At 44.0% G+C, this 16,905-nt stretch overlaps 1 protein-coding gene across 1 annotated transcript in view; it reads left to right on the forward strand.

The window, feature by feature from the left end:
• Positions 1-2,574: 2,574 nt before the first annotated feature.
• TENT4B (terminal nucleotidyltransferase 4B) overlaps positions 2,575-16,905 on the forward strand; it is a 39,584-nt gene continuing 25,253 nt past the window's right edge. Inside the window, exon 1 of the mRNA XM_074551201.1 lies at positions 2,575-3,280. Coding sequence (XP_074407302.1) covers positions 2,745-3,280 — 536 coding nt within the window. The 5' untranslated portion in view covers positions 2,575-2,744. The remainder of the gene's footprint in view (positions 3,281-16,905) is intronic.

The following is a 16,905-nucleotide window of genomic DNA, read 5'->3' on the forward strand; positions in this document are numbered from 1 at the left end:
CAATAAAAACATTCCTGACGATTGGATGGAAACATCTAGCCTTACATTTACTGTTGCAAATTCCATTTCAGGCAATGGTAGTGGTAATTGAAAATAATGTAATTGTTCCTTTCTGGCACAAGTGACTGGAGCAAACAATCTATATATTGTTTGTTCTGGACAAGCTGTTAAGATATATAACTTTAGGATAATTGGCAAAATCTGAGATCTCTGACGGACAACAAATGAAGGAACTTGAAGTTTTTCCACCAGGGCTGACACATGGTGAGCCTTTCTATTTGAAGAAGCTTTTATTTGAGTGGTGGGGTTTTTTCAGTCTAATTTTCAGATCATTTAAAACTGTTATTTTTTTGTACCTTCTGGGAAAAAATTGAAGCCATTGAAGTAAATTCACTTAAATTTCATTTTGTTTCTGTATAATTTTTGTAAGTTTCTTTTCTCTGTGAGAGGCATTTTGTCAAACATACAGATGTAATTCAGTGACCACATAAAGCCTAATTTGAGGCTTGCACACATGAGCATATAGGAACATGTTTTTTTCTTTTGAATCTAGGTGTCAGGAGCTCCTGGCACTACTGTTACATTATGGGTTTTAATCAGGCTGTTTGGGAACTGCAGTAAGATCCCATGGTAATAATCTGTATGCTGCTGGATTGTGGCTGCTGTGTGTTCTCAGCACAGTGAGGTCCTGATGCAGCCCTGGTGTTGTGAGGTGCTCACATAAATCCCTGCACCCTTCTGAAAAATGTGTTGGGCTTTCAGTAAAACTTCTGAAAAGTTTTATGTTCCTGCTATGATAACAATCGCATTTAGAATTGTTCTCTCCTCTGACGTGAATTTTTTTCAACATTTAAGGAATATTGCATTAGCCTCTTCCCTCCTCTCTGCCTCTTCAAATGGAGAGTGAAAAGCACTTCCAGAACTTCATGGAAGAATGGCTGATTCAGTTAGTAAATGCATGATGTTTCCAGATAACTCTTCCTGGGAAGTTCCCTTTCGAGTAAATAAAAGAGTTAAAATTCAAAGCAGTGATCAAAAAAAACTTGATCATAATAAAGTGTGGGTTTTGTTTTTTATGCCCCCCATGGCATACTTGCTAATCCAAAGCATTTGTATTACTACACCACCTGTATTGTGACTTGGCTATATTTGCTTGGGACTAGGGTTGTTGCTGAGGAATCCTGTAAATTAATAAACCTCAGTCCTATAACAAAACTTGTTGACATTTATGTGCTATGAGTGTCGACTAAATCACAGGTTTTTTCAGAATTAGCTTTATTAAAAAAGAAAAGGAAACAAATCAGTTATTTTTCCTGTTGCTGTTACCTTCTTAAGGGTAATGTAAAATCATTTGACTTTGTTGCATTTTTAAAAAGGTTTGTTAGTGCAAACTTTTTTATTTGAATTTTTGATGTGCAGGGAATATTGTTTAGACTCTTCTTGTTACCTTTTTCTGCTATGCTTATAATTATCAGAATAACTGAAGAATGTGGGGTGTGGAAAATAAGGTTATTCTTAGTGGTTATTTCCCAATTCCAAGACATGCTTAAGTCCCACCAGTTTCTATTTGGCTTTCACTAGTAGCTTTAGGTGTTGGTACCAATTCTCAAAGCAATTAAGTTTGTCAACTTTAACCCCCAACTTTCGCCCTCTTGCTGTGGTTCATTTTCTCTTGGGCTATGCAGATCAGACATGCTGTGACATAACAGAGGAGTGCTGAGGACAGTATGTTCTGCTCTGGGATGGTGGGGAGAAGCCAGAACTTCAGACTTTGGCTGTCACCAGGAAATAGTGCTAAGTCTTCCTTGCAAACTGTTCACTTCGCGGAATGCTTGAAATTGGAATGCGACTTTTTAATTCTAAACCCTCCACCTCCAGCTTCCTAAAGAGAAATCATCTCCCATGCAATTCTGCAAGTGGGGGAAGCACCAGGCCCTTCGTGCAAAACGCTGGAAACTTTGTAGCTGATATTAAAGATGTTTTAAAGCTGTAGTATGAAAACACTAAAAATAAAACCGAGTCTGACAAGAACTGGTACTACTCACTGTTGCTGTTTGGGGGTATTGTGTATGTGATGTATTTTTCCATCTACAAAAAAGGCTGCACCTAGGCTGCCTTTGCCCCTCCTCTGGTGCGGAGTAAAAGGCAGGAAGACCCTGAACTACCTCCTTCGCGTCCGCACACGAGTTTTGGGGTGGGGAGGGCAGCGGCAGCTCTCGGTGTGCCCACATGGGAACGCTGCTCCGGGTGTGCCCACAGGGGAACGCTGCTCCGGGAGCGCCCGAGCCGCAGCCCGGCGCCCTGGCAGCGGCGGGGCCGGAGCCGCAGCCGCCCGCCGGGCCGGAACGAGCGCTCGGCCCTGGGAGCGCGGCTGTTGCTCCGTGGGGCGCGGGGCCGCTGCGCGCCGGCGGTGGCCGTGCCGGGACAGGAGCCGGCGGCCCCGGGCCCCGCTCCGCGGCCCGGCCCGGGGGCAGCGCGGGGGCGCCGGGGGAGCGGCCGGGGCGCCGCCGCCCCCCGTGCTGCGCGCGGCCCGCGTGCCGGCGGCTCTCCCGGCCCGGCCCCGCCTCGCCGCGCTCGCCAGGAGGGGCGGGGGCTGTGGAGCGACGGCGGCAGCAGCGAGCAGGCAGGCGCGGAGCTGCCCTTCCATAGGAGCCGCCATTAGCGCTGGGACCCGCTGACAGGGTCTCGGCGGCGGCGGCCGGCGCGGCGCGGGGAGCGGATCAGCCGGGGTGGGTCCCCGTTTGATGGATCCCCGGATAGCCTGGTTCCAGCCAGAGCAGCTCGGCCCCTCGAACCGCCTGTGGATGCAGATCTGGGAAACCACGCAGGGGGTCCGCAACCTCTACTTCCAGCAGCAGCAGCAGCAGGAGCAGCAGCAGCAACAGCAGCAGCAGCAGCAGAGCGCCCCCGCCGCGGACGGCCCGGCCTCCCCGCCCGGCATGTACCGCGCCCCCCGCGCCGACCCCCCGCCCGACTTCCTGCCGCTCGAGAGCGCCAACAACCCGCACAGCCGCGGCCACCGCCAGGCCTCGCCGCCCCCGGGGGCCGCCGCCTGGGCCCGGCCCGCGCGGGGGGCGCCGCCCGCCGCCGCCGCCGCCGCCAGCAACAAGAGGAAGCGCGACAACAAGGCCAGCACCTTCGGGCTCAACTACAGCCTGCTGCTGGGCCGCGCCCCCGCCCCGGCCGACGAGCCGGCCGCCCGCGCCCAGCCCGGCCTGGCCGAGCCGCTCTACACCGGCACCCCCTGGAAGAAGAGGAACTACAGCCAGGGAGTCGTGGGGTGAGCGTCCGCGGGGCGGGCCAGGGGGGCGCCGGACCCGACCGCGCTCGGCCTCTGGAGAAGAAGGAGGAGGAGGAGGAGGCGGGGGCCGAGGTCCTTCCCCACGCTGGGGCCGGGCAGCGGCCGCCGAGGGGCCGCTGGGCCGCGGCACCTGGGGCGCGGCGCGGGCCCGGCGGGTGGCGCAGGGAGCCGGGCCGGGTCCGCGGGGTTGGGCAGGGGCGGCGGGCGGTGGGTGCCAGGCCGGCGCCGCCCGGCCGTGGTGACAGCTACGCCCCGCCGGTGCTCGAGCGGCCTGTGCGGGGCAGCCCCTGCTCCCGGCGTCCCGCCCGCCGGGGCGGCGGCTCCGCGGGGCCGGGGCCACCCGCGTGCGGCGGCGGTGCCCGTGTGCATGCTGATGGGGCGGGCACGCCTATCCGCAGGGACCGGGGCCCCGCCGGCCCGCCGCTGTCACCGCCCCTGCACGTGTTACACGCTGCCCGCCGGTGCCGCCGAGCTCCTCGGACACGGCGTTCCGCTGTCAGCGCCGCTTCGCGCTCTGCTCGGCGTTGTCGCTGCTGTAGCGCCGGGTGCTGCCCTCGCTGCTCACGCACGTGCGGCGGGCACTGGCACAGGGCCGGGGACAGGCACAGCATCAGGGGACAGACCCAGGCACAGGACCGGGACACAGGCACAGGGCTGGGGCACAAACACAGGGCCAGTGGATAGACACAGGCACAGGGCCGGCCCGCCTGCCCTCTGCAGCGCTGTCAAGCTCACCTCGAACCCTTTGTGCTGCCTGCAGAACAAATGCGTGGTAGGGACTAGAACTTAAAAAAACAATAATCATCTGCTGGTGTCAAAAGAAAGCGCACAGACAGGGTAATTTCCCGGGGAGTGTGTTTTCTGAGACCTGACTGAGAAGGTCTGCATGCAGGCAGGCACCTGCTCTCAGAAATAAACTTCCATGCATGTATAGTGTGCAGTGGTTTTTAATGTGGGGTTGTTAGTGGTTGTCGTGGATCTCTGGCTATGGAATACATATGCTGATCTGAATATTTTGTCATTAGTGTTTTTGTGTTAGCTTAGGTCTCATCAGCTGGCATTGCATGAGACGGAGGGCAGGCAATCACCTATCTTCTGTTTACCTGAAAACTGGTTTGAGCCCTCCCTTTTTTTGAGCACAGTGATGGCTTTTGATATGGGTGATGCCCTGGATAAAGGCCATTTGGTAACATCTGTGGATTTTTTTTTTTTTTGTAAAGTCCACGCTTTTCAAAACATAACCTTTGCCTTGAACCCTTCAGGGTCTGGATGACGGAGGTGTATGGTAAGAGTTGAAGGCCTGGCAGAGCTCACTTTAGAAATCAGTGGTGATTTAGTTGCATGAGTTTTTGTGTGCTCAGCTTGTACCTAAGGGTCTTTCAGACCCCTCACGCAGGAAAGCAACGGCCTCTTTGCCTTCTGAAATTGCTGTTCTGTAAAATTTGTCAAAATGACTATTCAAATTTGCTGATCATTTAGGAAGACTAGTTATTACCACCTCTGGCTACCTGTTTCCTTGCCAGGTCCTGTGTTACCTTTATGCTGGGCTTACAATAATTCATAAAATGACACGGCAGAAGTGTACTATTTTAAGTGTTTTAGTCACTGTACCTTGGAACATTCCGCAAATTTCTTCACACAACTTAAAAGTAATGTGTGTAAAACATACAAATTTTTTTAAGTTAGTTTTTGGACTCTGGTTGTATTCTGCCTTGTAACTTATTTACTTGGAGGCTGAGGAACATTTTTAGAAGTGCTTTGCTCTCTCTCTGTCTTGTAAATTTTTTTCTGTATTGAAGATATAGGAAAAGGGTCAATTTCAACAAGAGAGTAATAGTAATAATGGGGTGAAAAAAGACTGAGCTTCTGCAAGAAATTAATCACAATAATAACAACAACTTTGTCAAAGTATTCAAAGTGTTGCTAGAGTTAAATTTTGGTGGAATCAGTTTCAAACTCCAAGTGGTAGGACCTTGTGGAGTTTTTTTTAACAGTATCAAGACATACTCATATATCTTAGTCTGCCTGTGTATTGACTGTGTAGTTTGTGGCATATATTTACATGATGCTGAGCTTCTGTTTCAGCTATTTCCTTTATTCAAAGCAGAGCAAGGTGGAGTGTCTCTCAAAAACACCCCTTCATTGCTTTTCCTAAATTACTGAAATTTCTTTTTTAAAGAGTTATAACAAGTGTTAGAGGCAGTGGGCTAACAATCTTGAATGAAAAATTGTGGAAATAGTTTCTAAAAGGATCAGAAGCTTCCTAGGAAAGCCTAGACAATGCCTAGGTCCTGTGAAGGTTGCAGTGTGACTGACTGACTGCTGACAGGACTGGGTGAAACCTCCTGGAGCCGAGGTGTGACCTGAGGTGCTGCCTTCTCTCCCACTGCAAGCTTCTCTTTAACAGCTGCCTGTTCTCAGTCTGCATCTTGAGACACTGGGCAGCAAACATGGATAGAGAGGTCTGTAACCTAGAAAATGAGGTTGTTGCTGAAGTAAATATTTTAAATTCGTTGTTTTCAGTGTGAATTTCCAAAATTGTGTTGTAGCAGTTAATGGGAAAAAAAAAGATACCGGCATTGCTATGTTATCATTACTTGTGTGTTAACAGGTATCTTTTTGTTCCCTGATTGTTACTATGCAAATTGTGAGAAAGTAGTAATGGCTGTCAGTGCTTTTCCCTATGTATCATCCTGTAATTTTGTTAAATTGATCACTTCAAACTATGACTCTTTGGAATACAACAGAATTGTGGAACAGTCCCACCTTCATGAAGATGAGACCAGATTTGCTGGCAAACACAGTTGAAAGCTGACATGTGGCATTCACATTTCCAGTGCAAGGATGTCACTTGTGTCGATGGCTGCAAAAAACCAGCTCTGAATATGCAATTTTATTGATCAGCTGTCTGGAAAACCAGTCCAATATTTTTAGCAAGTTGAACAGATTTTGTAAATGCATAACAGTGTGCAACTAGCTGTCTAAAGATTTAAGTAAGGTAAACATGTTGGAATAGAGATTTTGGTTAGAAGCTAAGTAGCCGTTCAGTTAAATCTTATTTTTTTTCTGCCAGGTTTGAGAAATATACTCTCTTAGCTCAGGCTATATACACATATAAAGAGATAGTCAAATAATTAAAAAATAACCCACAACAGTATTTGGTTTGGTTTCAAGATAGATTTTTTCCAAAGTATGCACAATATTCCTAACATTTTCCTGTGCTGAAATACATTCAATACAAGGGAGTTTTTGCTCTCTTGGAGTTAATGGTGCTGTTGTGTACATTGTATTCTGGCTTATCTTTAGTGTTTTTCCTAAGTTCTCAGACTTGCAGTTCTATTAATAATGCAGGTGTTTGCATGACAGGTACTCTACTGTTGTGGCACTCTTAACATGGTGATTTGTGAAATATCTCTGTAAATCAGTTGTGTAGTGCTGCCTGCAGGTTGCTTTGCACCAGCTTCCATGTCTCCCATCCTCTGGGGACTGTCATCAGACAGCAGTTCTGAAAAGAGCAGATAATGCAAAATATGAAGGAAAAGTTTCACAGCATGAGAATGATGTTACTGTTAACTTAATACATACCTTTAAAGAGTTAAATTGAGTTTGCCTTGGCAGGCTAGTTAGTAGCAAAACTCAAGGATGAGGGAGGATGTGTGGGTTGGGGGTTTTGGACAGGATTCTCTGTGTGTGTATCCCAAGGGCAGCAGTAAATAATGTTGGTAGTGTCACAATTAGAAAGAAAGAAAAAGTATTTGGGATACTGAAATGTCTATTTTACAGCTTTCACCAAGTTTAGGTTGAGCCTGGCTAAAATGTGAGAAAAGAACTGCTGAAACTAGAAACCTTAAGTGCGACAAAACCCAAAAATAAAGACTTGCATTTAAGTTTGGCCTATTTATTGTAGGTTTTTGCGATTTTTGTGCCAAAGGACAGTTCCCAGGAAGGAGATGTGGATTTGGGACTCTGTAGGGAGCTGTTTTCACAGTAATCTGCAGCTGAAGGCAACAGCTCAGTTAATGTGTGAGTTTAAGGAAATAAATTTGTGGTGTGTACTGCTGAGGAGAAACATTGATTAGATAGAAAACTGCATTTTGAAATACTGAATGCACTTTTTGATGGAAACTTTGCCGTGAAAGGGAGAGAATCCTGTGACCCCCACAGGAGGGGTTGCCCACAGACGAGCACACACTCCCACGCTGCTGAAGTGGTTGGCACAGACTTGAGCAGGCTTCTGCTTGTTTAATAGAAGGGTTCTCAGCATGTTATCAAGGATTGCAGAGGGTACCATGAAATAAAACCATAACTACTTTAGGGAAAAAAATAGCTTAAAGCCATAAGTCTTTGCTACAGAAATTCCATTATGAGTTTTTCATGGGAAGTTTGTCAGCTTCTCAAATCTTTTAGTCTCATTTTTGAAAGAAGCAAAGTGCATTAAGGCAGACACAAACCTATTGTCCCAGGTGTGAGCTGAGCAGAGGACATGGAACCATGTTAAGGCAGCTGTCTGCCTGTGGTAACTTACCCTGCATGTCCCTGGCTCTGTTCGCTCAGGCCTTTGCACGGTATCAGCCATGGGAGCGCGATTTCCATGTGGGCTGGAGCACAGACAGAAAGAGCTGAGGGTGATGTGAGCAGAACAAGTCTGTGAACCTCCAGCAAAATGTGAAACCAGCTGGAATGCCTGACTTGGGGGAAATCCAATCATTTGTGTTGGTTTTCATCATATACTCTTAAGTGCTTAAATCAAATGGAGGGTTGTTGCCTGATTTACTGTTACATTATTTGACACAACAGCTTAATGAAGGTGAAACAAACAAACAGACTTCTGGTGAAACAGCAAGGTGTGTGCTGTTAGAATAACAGTAATCCTGTTTGAATAGTTGCGTGTGTTTTGGATTTGGTGAACTCACGTACATTAAAACATAGGCTGCACTGTGAACATCACATGTAAAAAGGAGTTATTTGGAAAAATCCATAGACACAAATCTGCTTGCTTCCTGAGAGAGCCTGCTGGAGCAGCACTCTGTGCTGGCTCCGTGGCTGCGAGGTGCAAGCGCGGGGATGTGACTGGAGTGCAGATCCTTTCCTGTGCCCGCCTGATGAGAGCCACTGTCACTCTCTGTCTCGTCCTGAGTCATGCCACAGCACCCTCCTGGCAGTGCCCTTGTGACAGCTTGTGCAGCTCTTGGAGGCAGTCAGCTGTGCTTTATGGAAGTGAAACCAGATATTTCCCACAGCCTCCTGTAGTAAGAAATTACTTCTTTTGGAAGGGCTGGGAGAGAGAAACAGGTTTGCTAGGGATGGAGATGTGGACTGAAGGCAGTTTGATGAAACCTTTTGAGAAATGTATGCTGAATATTATATAACAGTATTACTTGAGGTTGCAGGATTTTGGAATAGAGCCAATATTTTGGCGTGTTTTGTTTAAACAGTTTGAGGAGGACTTCAGAGGCTGCTGATTTCTGCATGTGCAAGGGAACAGCATGTGGATGTATTCTTGTGAAGTGTTCTGTTTTCTCCAATTCATATCTTCTGTTTGGGACTTGGATACCTATTTACCTTGGAGTGGCTATATAAGGAACACAAGTTTGGCAGACTTTTTTTTGGTAGATGGAGATGTCTATATTAAGTAATAGGAAGAGTGTGTCATTCCCTCTTGTGTGCTTGCTGATTCCCAAGAGCTGCTGTGTGTTTTATGCAGCAGTATGCATTGAAGAAGGAGGATCTGTTCACCCTGAATCTTTATTAGTGTCATATCAAACCGTGTTGGGGTTGTAGCTCTTACTGTTTAATTGTCAAACTGTTAGCATAAGGTCAGTTTTAGGAAGCCAGGTATCATGTTGTCAGTCCCAGAAAGTGCAGATAAATGGAGACCTGTATCATGAGAGCACATTATTGCTTTTCTCTCCCCTTCAATATTTTTTCTGCTATCTCCATATTATACTTTGTTCCTGTCCGTTTCTAATAATTTATTTAAAATTAGAATGTTAAGTCTGTTTATCACTTTGGGGATTCACTTTGGAAAATTTAAATGTGGTTTTCAGAAGCTGTGTGCATAACTTTGCTGTTAAAATGATAGAATAGGCTAAAATAGGAGTACTTAGTGTTTCTTTTTATTGATCTCATCATGTGGGGGTTCTGAATACATCTTTCAGTTTGGTCTATGTGCTCCCAAAATCATGCATATGCCAAAATTTCAGAGATGACTGTTGCTTCAAAGCTTTTTGTTTATGTTGTATGTGATGTACAACAGTGGTTCCTGTGCTCTCCTTGCTGGATGTTGGAACTGGCAGCAGGAGCAGGATGCAGCCTAGAGTCAGCTTAGGTTTGTGTTGAGGGAGGGAGTTGTGCTGGTAGTGATAGAGCAACACAACCAGTGCAAATTTTGCATAATACATAAGGTTTGCATATAAGCAAATAAATGCTCTTGCTGTTCTTAGTGGGCAGCTGGAATGCTAATTTATTATTTGAACATGCTGGGAATTCTTAAATTATGAGTGTTTCTCTTTATGAATTATGTTTTTGGACGAACTGCCAAAGAGTGCACAGAATGTCACGAGTACTTGAGTATTGCTTTCTGTGCCTTTGCCTAGAAATGGGGGCTAAAGGAAATATTTCTATAACCAAGAAAAAGAGAGGAAAACTGCTGAAGTCGATATGAGCTGCAGATGTTTTTCCTAGGCTGCAAATAGCTATAGCAGGAGCAGTTTGAACTTTAATAATTTTGTAACTTTAAGCAACAGATAACACAGCAGGATTTTTTTTCCAGCAATACTATGAACTTAAGATATCAAAACAGGAGACAGACATAAATTAAGGGAACAGAACTTTTGTTTATAGGTTTGTACAAAACTCTCTCCTACACATCACTAGAGCCAGTATAAATCTTCCCAGTAACTTTGTATTGGTGATCCTGGTGTGTTGTAGCATAGTCATGCAGTCAAGGTGTCAGTATTGCTGCATTCAGTACAGGTTTTCTGATCCTGCCTGTCCCTGATGGTTGTCTTCCTGACCCTTAGAGCTGTGTCACAAAATCTGTGTGACACTGAGCCACACAGATGGTGTCCCTTGGGGCTGCCAAGCTCTTGGGGTGGGTCATGGGTGGAAGGGCAGGTCTGGCACAGCAGCTCAGAGTGAGGGTGAGCTGCTGCCTGACTGAGGCTGAGCTTGTCTTGTGCTGGGATGCAACAGCATTTGCTGATTTTCTTCCTCCTGTAGTAACAATTAAGATTATTTGGCAGCCCTCACTCCAGATCAGCCTCTCTGACAGTCTCATAACATCCTCCATGGTATGACACCTACCTCTGGCTTATTCAAAAGTGATGTTCAGTGAAAGAGGCACAGTGTTGCTACAGTGCTTTGAGAAGGCTTTATGGTGTGCTGTTTTGCATCACCATACTGTATTGCGTACATTGTGCAATTTTTTGTTTTGCATTGCATTTTTTAGGATTTTTACTGGACAGCAATGGTAGCAGAGACATAAAATCAAAGTCAGTGTTTGTGCACCTCCACTCTTCTGTCTTGTCAGTGTGATCTCTTATTGGAGAAATAGCCAACACTGTATTGAAGATGTATTGAAGATGTTAAGACAGCATGGAGGAAACAGTATTATGATTCTGCAAGTAATAGACTATAACAAGGGACAAATTCAAATATTAAAATCCTCTAGAGCTTCTAAATCAGGGAAATTAGGGAAATTCTGTGATAAGTGAGAGGTGTGTAAGTGACTAGCAACACTGGCTCAAGACCTTCACTCAGTGTAGATTCACTTTCAGTTACATTTAAGTACACCCATTGAAAGTGTCATATGATTTCTTAACAATTACTTTGTTTATGGATGCAGCAACACCTGAAAGAACTTGCACTAACCTGTCACAAATATTAAGTATAGATAAGCTTTTCTTTGAACGTCTTCTAAAATACAGCATGCAGCAATGTTGTGCTGTAGTTTGAGAGATGACTAAGGTGATGATCTTTCTGTTTGAGTCACGGTGTATGGTCTCAAGACAGGGAGTCCTTAATCAAAGCTGGTTGACCCTGCCTGACCTCTTGATGCTGTGTTTAAGCTAGACTGAGGAAGTGTGATAACTTACTTTCTTAAGCTTTCTTAATTCTCACTGTTAATTTTAGAGCTGTTCACTTCCTATGTTAGTTCAAGAATAGCTGTATTTTCCTGTGTGCTACAAAAATCAAGTGGTTTTTGTTCTGGTTTTGAGGGATTTTTTTGTTTGTTTCATTTCAACAGGGTTGTTATAAAAAGTATACTTCTTTCTATGCATTTGCATTCCTCCCCCTTATCCCTCAGTAAGGTTTTGGCTTTAATCTAGAGTATGCATATCATTTCTGAAAGTGGTGTGAAGGACTTGTGCCTTGCATCTGGCGTTATCTCTTATGTATTCAGAGGCACTCCTGGTTGGCAAGCTTTGCACAGTTGCCAGTTAAAGTGTTGAGTTAAACATAGTGTGGTGAAGGAACTGTCTTGATCTGAATAATGGTCATGATTGCACTTCATAGTCTTAGGTCACAGTACTGAGTCAGGCTGAAAAAATTAGGTCCTAATTTATTTAATTTTTATTTAATTTTTAATTTTATTTAATTTTTGCTTTGTTCTGTTGCACTCTCCAGCTGGGTGATTCAACTCACATGTTTGAGGATCTTCTATATGCTCAGCCTTCTAGTTGTGCTTCAGCCTCAGTATTTTACACTCATTCATCCATGGGGAATGACTACTGTAGTAGTCATACTTGGCAGGTACTCACATGAGAAAATTTTCATGTTGATTTTTGCCCTGAAGAACTAGTTTGTTATTGAGCTAAGCAGCTTCTTTAAATGTACCTCTGCTTCCAGCATCAGGTGGAAGGGAAGTTTGCCTCATCAAGCTGTTAGATTGCTTCTTATGGGATAGTTTTTGAGATGAGGCAGAAAGGACAGTACAGTCCTGCTTCTTTTGCTCTCTTGTAATTACTTTGTATCTAGTGGGCATTGTTTTCTGTCTAAATTTGAACTAACCGGTGATCTTCTGAAGCTGCTGTTGTTAACAACCTGGACAAAGGTGACAGGGCACACACAGTTGGTAAAAGATAAAGTTTCAATGCCAGTAAGTAACAGTGTCAGCTCCTGGCATAGAAGTACCCAGGAGTAAAGAAGAGAATAACTGTATTAACAAACTTCCTCCCTTGTTTTTTGTGCAGTGTGGTATTTGCCTGTAGGCAGCAAGTCACTGAACATTATATGCTGTAATAGTTCACTTCAGCCTTTGCTGCTCTGAAGCAAACCTGCTGCAGGCATGCTGAAACGTGCTCTTTCAGCTGCAATTGATTCTGCTCTTTGTGGAGCTCACAGCAACCCTCCTAAACCTCTTACAACTGCTCACTGCTGCATCTTCTGCTCATTTTTTGGGTACACAGGACACTTCTACATAATCTTCTAATTATTTTTAGAGACTGTTTCCAGCAAGTGAGTCAGATGAATCTTGAGGGTGTTTCTGAGAGCTCTGCACAGCCTTTCACTCTACATTTGCTGCTTCTGTTGTTCTGTGCACAGATGTGTCAGTGCACATGTGGATGGTGTGAGCAGGTGTGCCAAGTGAGGGATGCCCCATCCTGGAGGGAGTTCCAGTAGTCACCTTTGTGATACTAGGTCTGAGTCAGACCATTAAAAGTCCCCTTTTTTCCATCTTGTACTGATTCTTCTGTCTTCATGTTCAAGCAAATCCCAGCACTTGAGGTAGCTGTGTGAAATCTTTACTGAGTCATTTTTCAGTATGGATTTCTCTTTTAACATTTTGGACTCATGGGAAGTATTCCAATGCAGTATTTTCTAGTATTTTCTTCTCTACTAAGCAACTTCTTGGTAGTTTTCTGACAGATGTACTAGGTGAAGCTTCAGGGGAAATAAAGAAGATAAAACCCCATTATTTGATCCTCAGGGTTAGTCAGGGACCAACTTCTCCAGGTACTTGGAAGGATGAGATCTGTCACCTATGTTAGAAGAAGCATTTTTTGCAGTTCATGACATGCAAGCTCTTAAGCGTGCATGTTTATCACTGGGCTGATAGAGGTGACCATGGGAAACATTTTTCTGTAATCTGCTTAGGTAGTGTCCTTTTCTGATTGTTATTGTTCGTAGTTTTCCATCCTGTGACAGTAAGCAGAGATAATGGAGGCTGTTGACTGCAAAATACTTTGCAGTGTTACTGCTCCCAGCCCGTGGTGTTTCTGGTACCTGTGCATCCTGCCTTGCAAATAAGAGTATCTGAGGACAAGAGAACAAATCAGAATATGAACAGTTTCTAATATATACCTTTAAGGGAGCATAATACTACATCATGAATCCCAAAATGGATACTGCATTGTTTAATCTGAACATAGTTCACTGTGCACACCCTTACTGTAAAGGTAACAATTCATCAAAATAAAAAGTTACCTGAAATGTTCCTTGCACCTTTACCATAGTGGATGTGATTGTTCCTCCTCTTTCAAAGTGCACCCACTGTAGTTGCTTTTAAGCATTTAGAAGTGAGAGGGGGAGCTGCATCTGTGATTTTAATTTTGCCTGACTATGACAGCAGGGCATCTGAGCTTGTGTTGGTACTGTAGGAGAGTGACACCAAAGTAACAAGTAATAAACAGGTCATAAACTTGTTTCAAAACAGGTAACTTGAGGTCATTCTTCATTTTGCTCAGGGAATAGAAATTTAACCTACAAACTCAACCTTATGGTTTTAACTGTAATTGTAATAATAGCTTTAGATACTTTCATAAGAAGTTCTGAGCACTTCTTATATAGGAAAGGTAGCAAAGTAACTTGGGGCTCAGTTTTGTATTCCTTGAATGTTCCAAAATGCTGTGCAGGATAAAAAAACAAAACCAAACAAACTCAAAAAGCCACACATCCAAAAGACTGTGCATATAAGAAGATGCTGGAAAGGCTTAGGAATCTGCACTGACTTTCCAGATGGCATACTGGCACTTCAGATTTAATTTGAAAATGTTCTTATGCTGGAGCTGTAAAGTTATTAACGAACTGCAACTGTGGCTAGTTATTTGACTTAATATCTTTATATTAGATTATTTTCAGTTTGATCCCATGTTCCTGAAGGAGAGGTGTTGAGAGTTTTATTCTGTTCTTGGTTCCCCTGCCTCCTGAGCAGTTCCAGAGCAGGTTTGCTGCACAGATGGACGTGCAGAGGGTTTCTGGAGCGAGCAGGGCGTGCGCGGGGTGCGGAACTGATCTGTGCAGCCAAGTGAGGGTGGGAGCCCCGACCCCAAACTGCCTTTTGTCTTGGCTTCCAGGTGAGCAGGGTAAGCCTGGCGCCGTGGTAGTGCCCCTTCCTTCCCAGGGACTGCTGTGGACTTGGTTGGAGTAGACATTGAGAGTGTAAATCTACTGTGATGGAAGGAGACAGGAGTTAATGATTACATTGCTCTCCATTCTTTCATTTAACTAATCTTTCAAGTCAAATAATTTATCAAGTCATAAACGAGAATATTTGCCAGGCAGAACCCACTGTGTGTGTGGAAGTAGAGTTTTCTCCACTCTGTTCTGTGTGAGAAAATCCCGTGCAAGGCTTGCCAGGCTTCCTGTTGGGTGACCTGCTGCTATGCACATGGTGGCAAAGGTCTGCTGCAGGCTTTTTGCTCCCATCAGAGTTTTCAGGTGGAGGTTTTTTCCCAAGCCTGTTATCCTCCAGCAGTACTCATCAATCTGCTGGGAGTGTGTTAGTCTCGCCTCTGCCCAGATAGCATGTGGTGCCAGTTATCAGGAGGTCACAGATTGTTTGTTTATGTGATAATATTTACTACACTAACAAAACAGAAGCAATACACTAGAGCTGTATAAAGGTCTATGCTACCTGGCTTTATGGAGACAGACAGAAAGGCAGATTACCTGACCTGCTGTTTCCTTCTGGTTTGGTTTAATGGTAACACCACTGGTGTGATTTGCCGAACTGATGTAATAGACCTTTATTTGTTTTAAAATTCCCTGCTCATAGCTGTTGTGCTGATTCAGAGGGGGTCAGAGCTATTGGTGTGTTACAGTAATTTAGTAGTTGTAGCTTTTGTTACAGTTCTAACACAAACCCAAATGTTGCTATTTTACTGGGAAAGGTTAACTAATTAATATTAATTGAACCACTGTTGATACTACTTTTACTTGTTAAGCTCTTGTTTTAAAGCAAACTTATAAACTGTTGTTTGGTCCTTCTGAGTGCTTTTATAAGCAAAGGGAATTGGCAGGCTGAGGAAATCCGAATTCCCCATTGTAGGAAAAAGATACCTTCAAATTCTCTGTCGTTTTAAATATTTGGGAATTTACCTGAAGCTGCAATTCCAGAATATACAAAGTGCATGCTAATAGTTGCACTTTAAGACTTTAAAAAAAAATATATCTGTATTTTAAATGATGAGTTTGCAAACTGCATAGTCTGTATGTGCAGCTGTTCCAGCGGACTAACACTGTTTTGCAAGTGAGCCAAAGAACAACAGGGTGACTGTATTTTATAGGAGATGTTAGAATTACTGGTGTGTTTCAAGATAATTAGATATTACCAGAGTTGCACTCTTTGTCATTATGAAATAAATCAGCTTCTTCCCATTGCTGCTCTTCCCACTTTGTTTTTCCTGCACAAAACCTTTTTCTCCCGCTTCATCTTTTTTGTTTTGTAAGGACTTTTTCTTTCAGATCAGTTGAGGTAACAGTTCCTCTTTTTTTTTCACTCCTCTGGTAGCAAAATGCATCTTCCATCACCTGAGGGAAGAGAAGCAACAGACTCTCACAGCACTTGCTTACAGAGATGGGAAGGAGGGATGATATGGAGATACTTTCCAGGGAAGAAATAGAAGGTTATTCCCACACATGCAGTGATTCAGCTAGATTGTTTTTATGTACAGTGTGATTGAAAAAAAAAAAAAAAAAGGGCAGTGGGAAGTAATGGGAAGTAAGGGTATTTCTCAAAACAGTCTTTCCAGTTGGCATTTGATGTTTTTTGCTGGAAATGCTGCAAAAAATAAAGAGCAAGACTGAGGATGCATATGGCATGGATTTAAAAGGCAGTGGATGAGTTTCCAAGTTACACTTCAAATCACTTAGTGGTAGGACTAATTCAAGCATCTGATTTATAATTAAAGTAGGATTTTTCCCCCTCCTGAAAGACAAATTTCTGGAGGAAGAATTCTAGTACATCCAAGTGTACTTTAGGAAGGCAAAGCACACAATGAAATTTATAAACAGACAAAAAATGCTCATTTTTACCTTGGTAGGAAAAGGGTCTGTTACATTACTTCTGACTAAAGAATATGCTTGGGAATTTTAGGTAGAAGTAGCTCAAATCAGTTTAAAAAAGAGAGCTCGCATGCTGATTGAAACAAAGGGTCTCTAAAATAAATGAAAAACTGGAAAGGTAGAGATACCAGTTTAAATAATTGAAAAGAACTGTCCACATTTCTTCTTTGTCCGGGATTTTTATGTCTCTACTACATTATGCTGTTTCCATAAAGCAGTGCTATTTTAGTGCCTTTTATGATGTAGTTAAACCCATAAGTTAATGTAAAATACAGAACATAGGTGAAAAAAAACAACATTTATTTGAGGGATTTAGG

Source organism: Zonotrichia albicollis, chromosome 13, assembly GCF_047830755.1.
Source record: "Zonotrichia albicollis isolate bZonAlb1 chromosome 13, bZonAlb1.hap1, whole genome shotgun sequence".
Classification (NCBI taxonomy): Eukaryota; Metazoa; Chordata; class Aves; order Passeriformes; family Passerellidae; genus Zonotrichia; species Zonotrichia albicollis.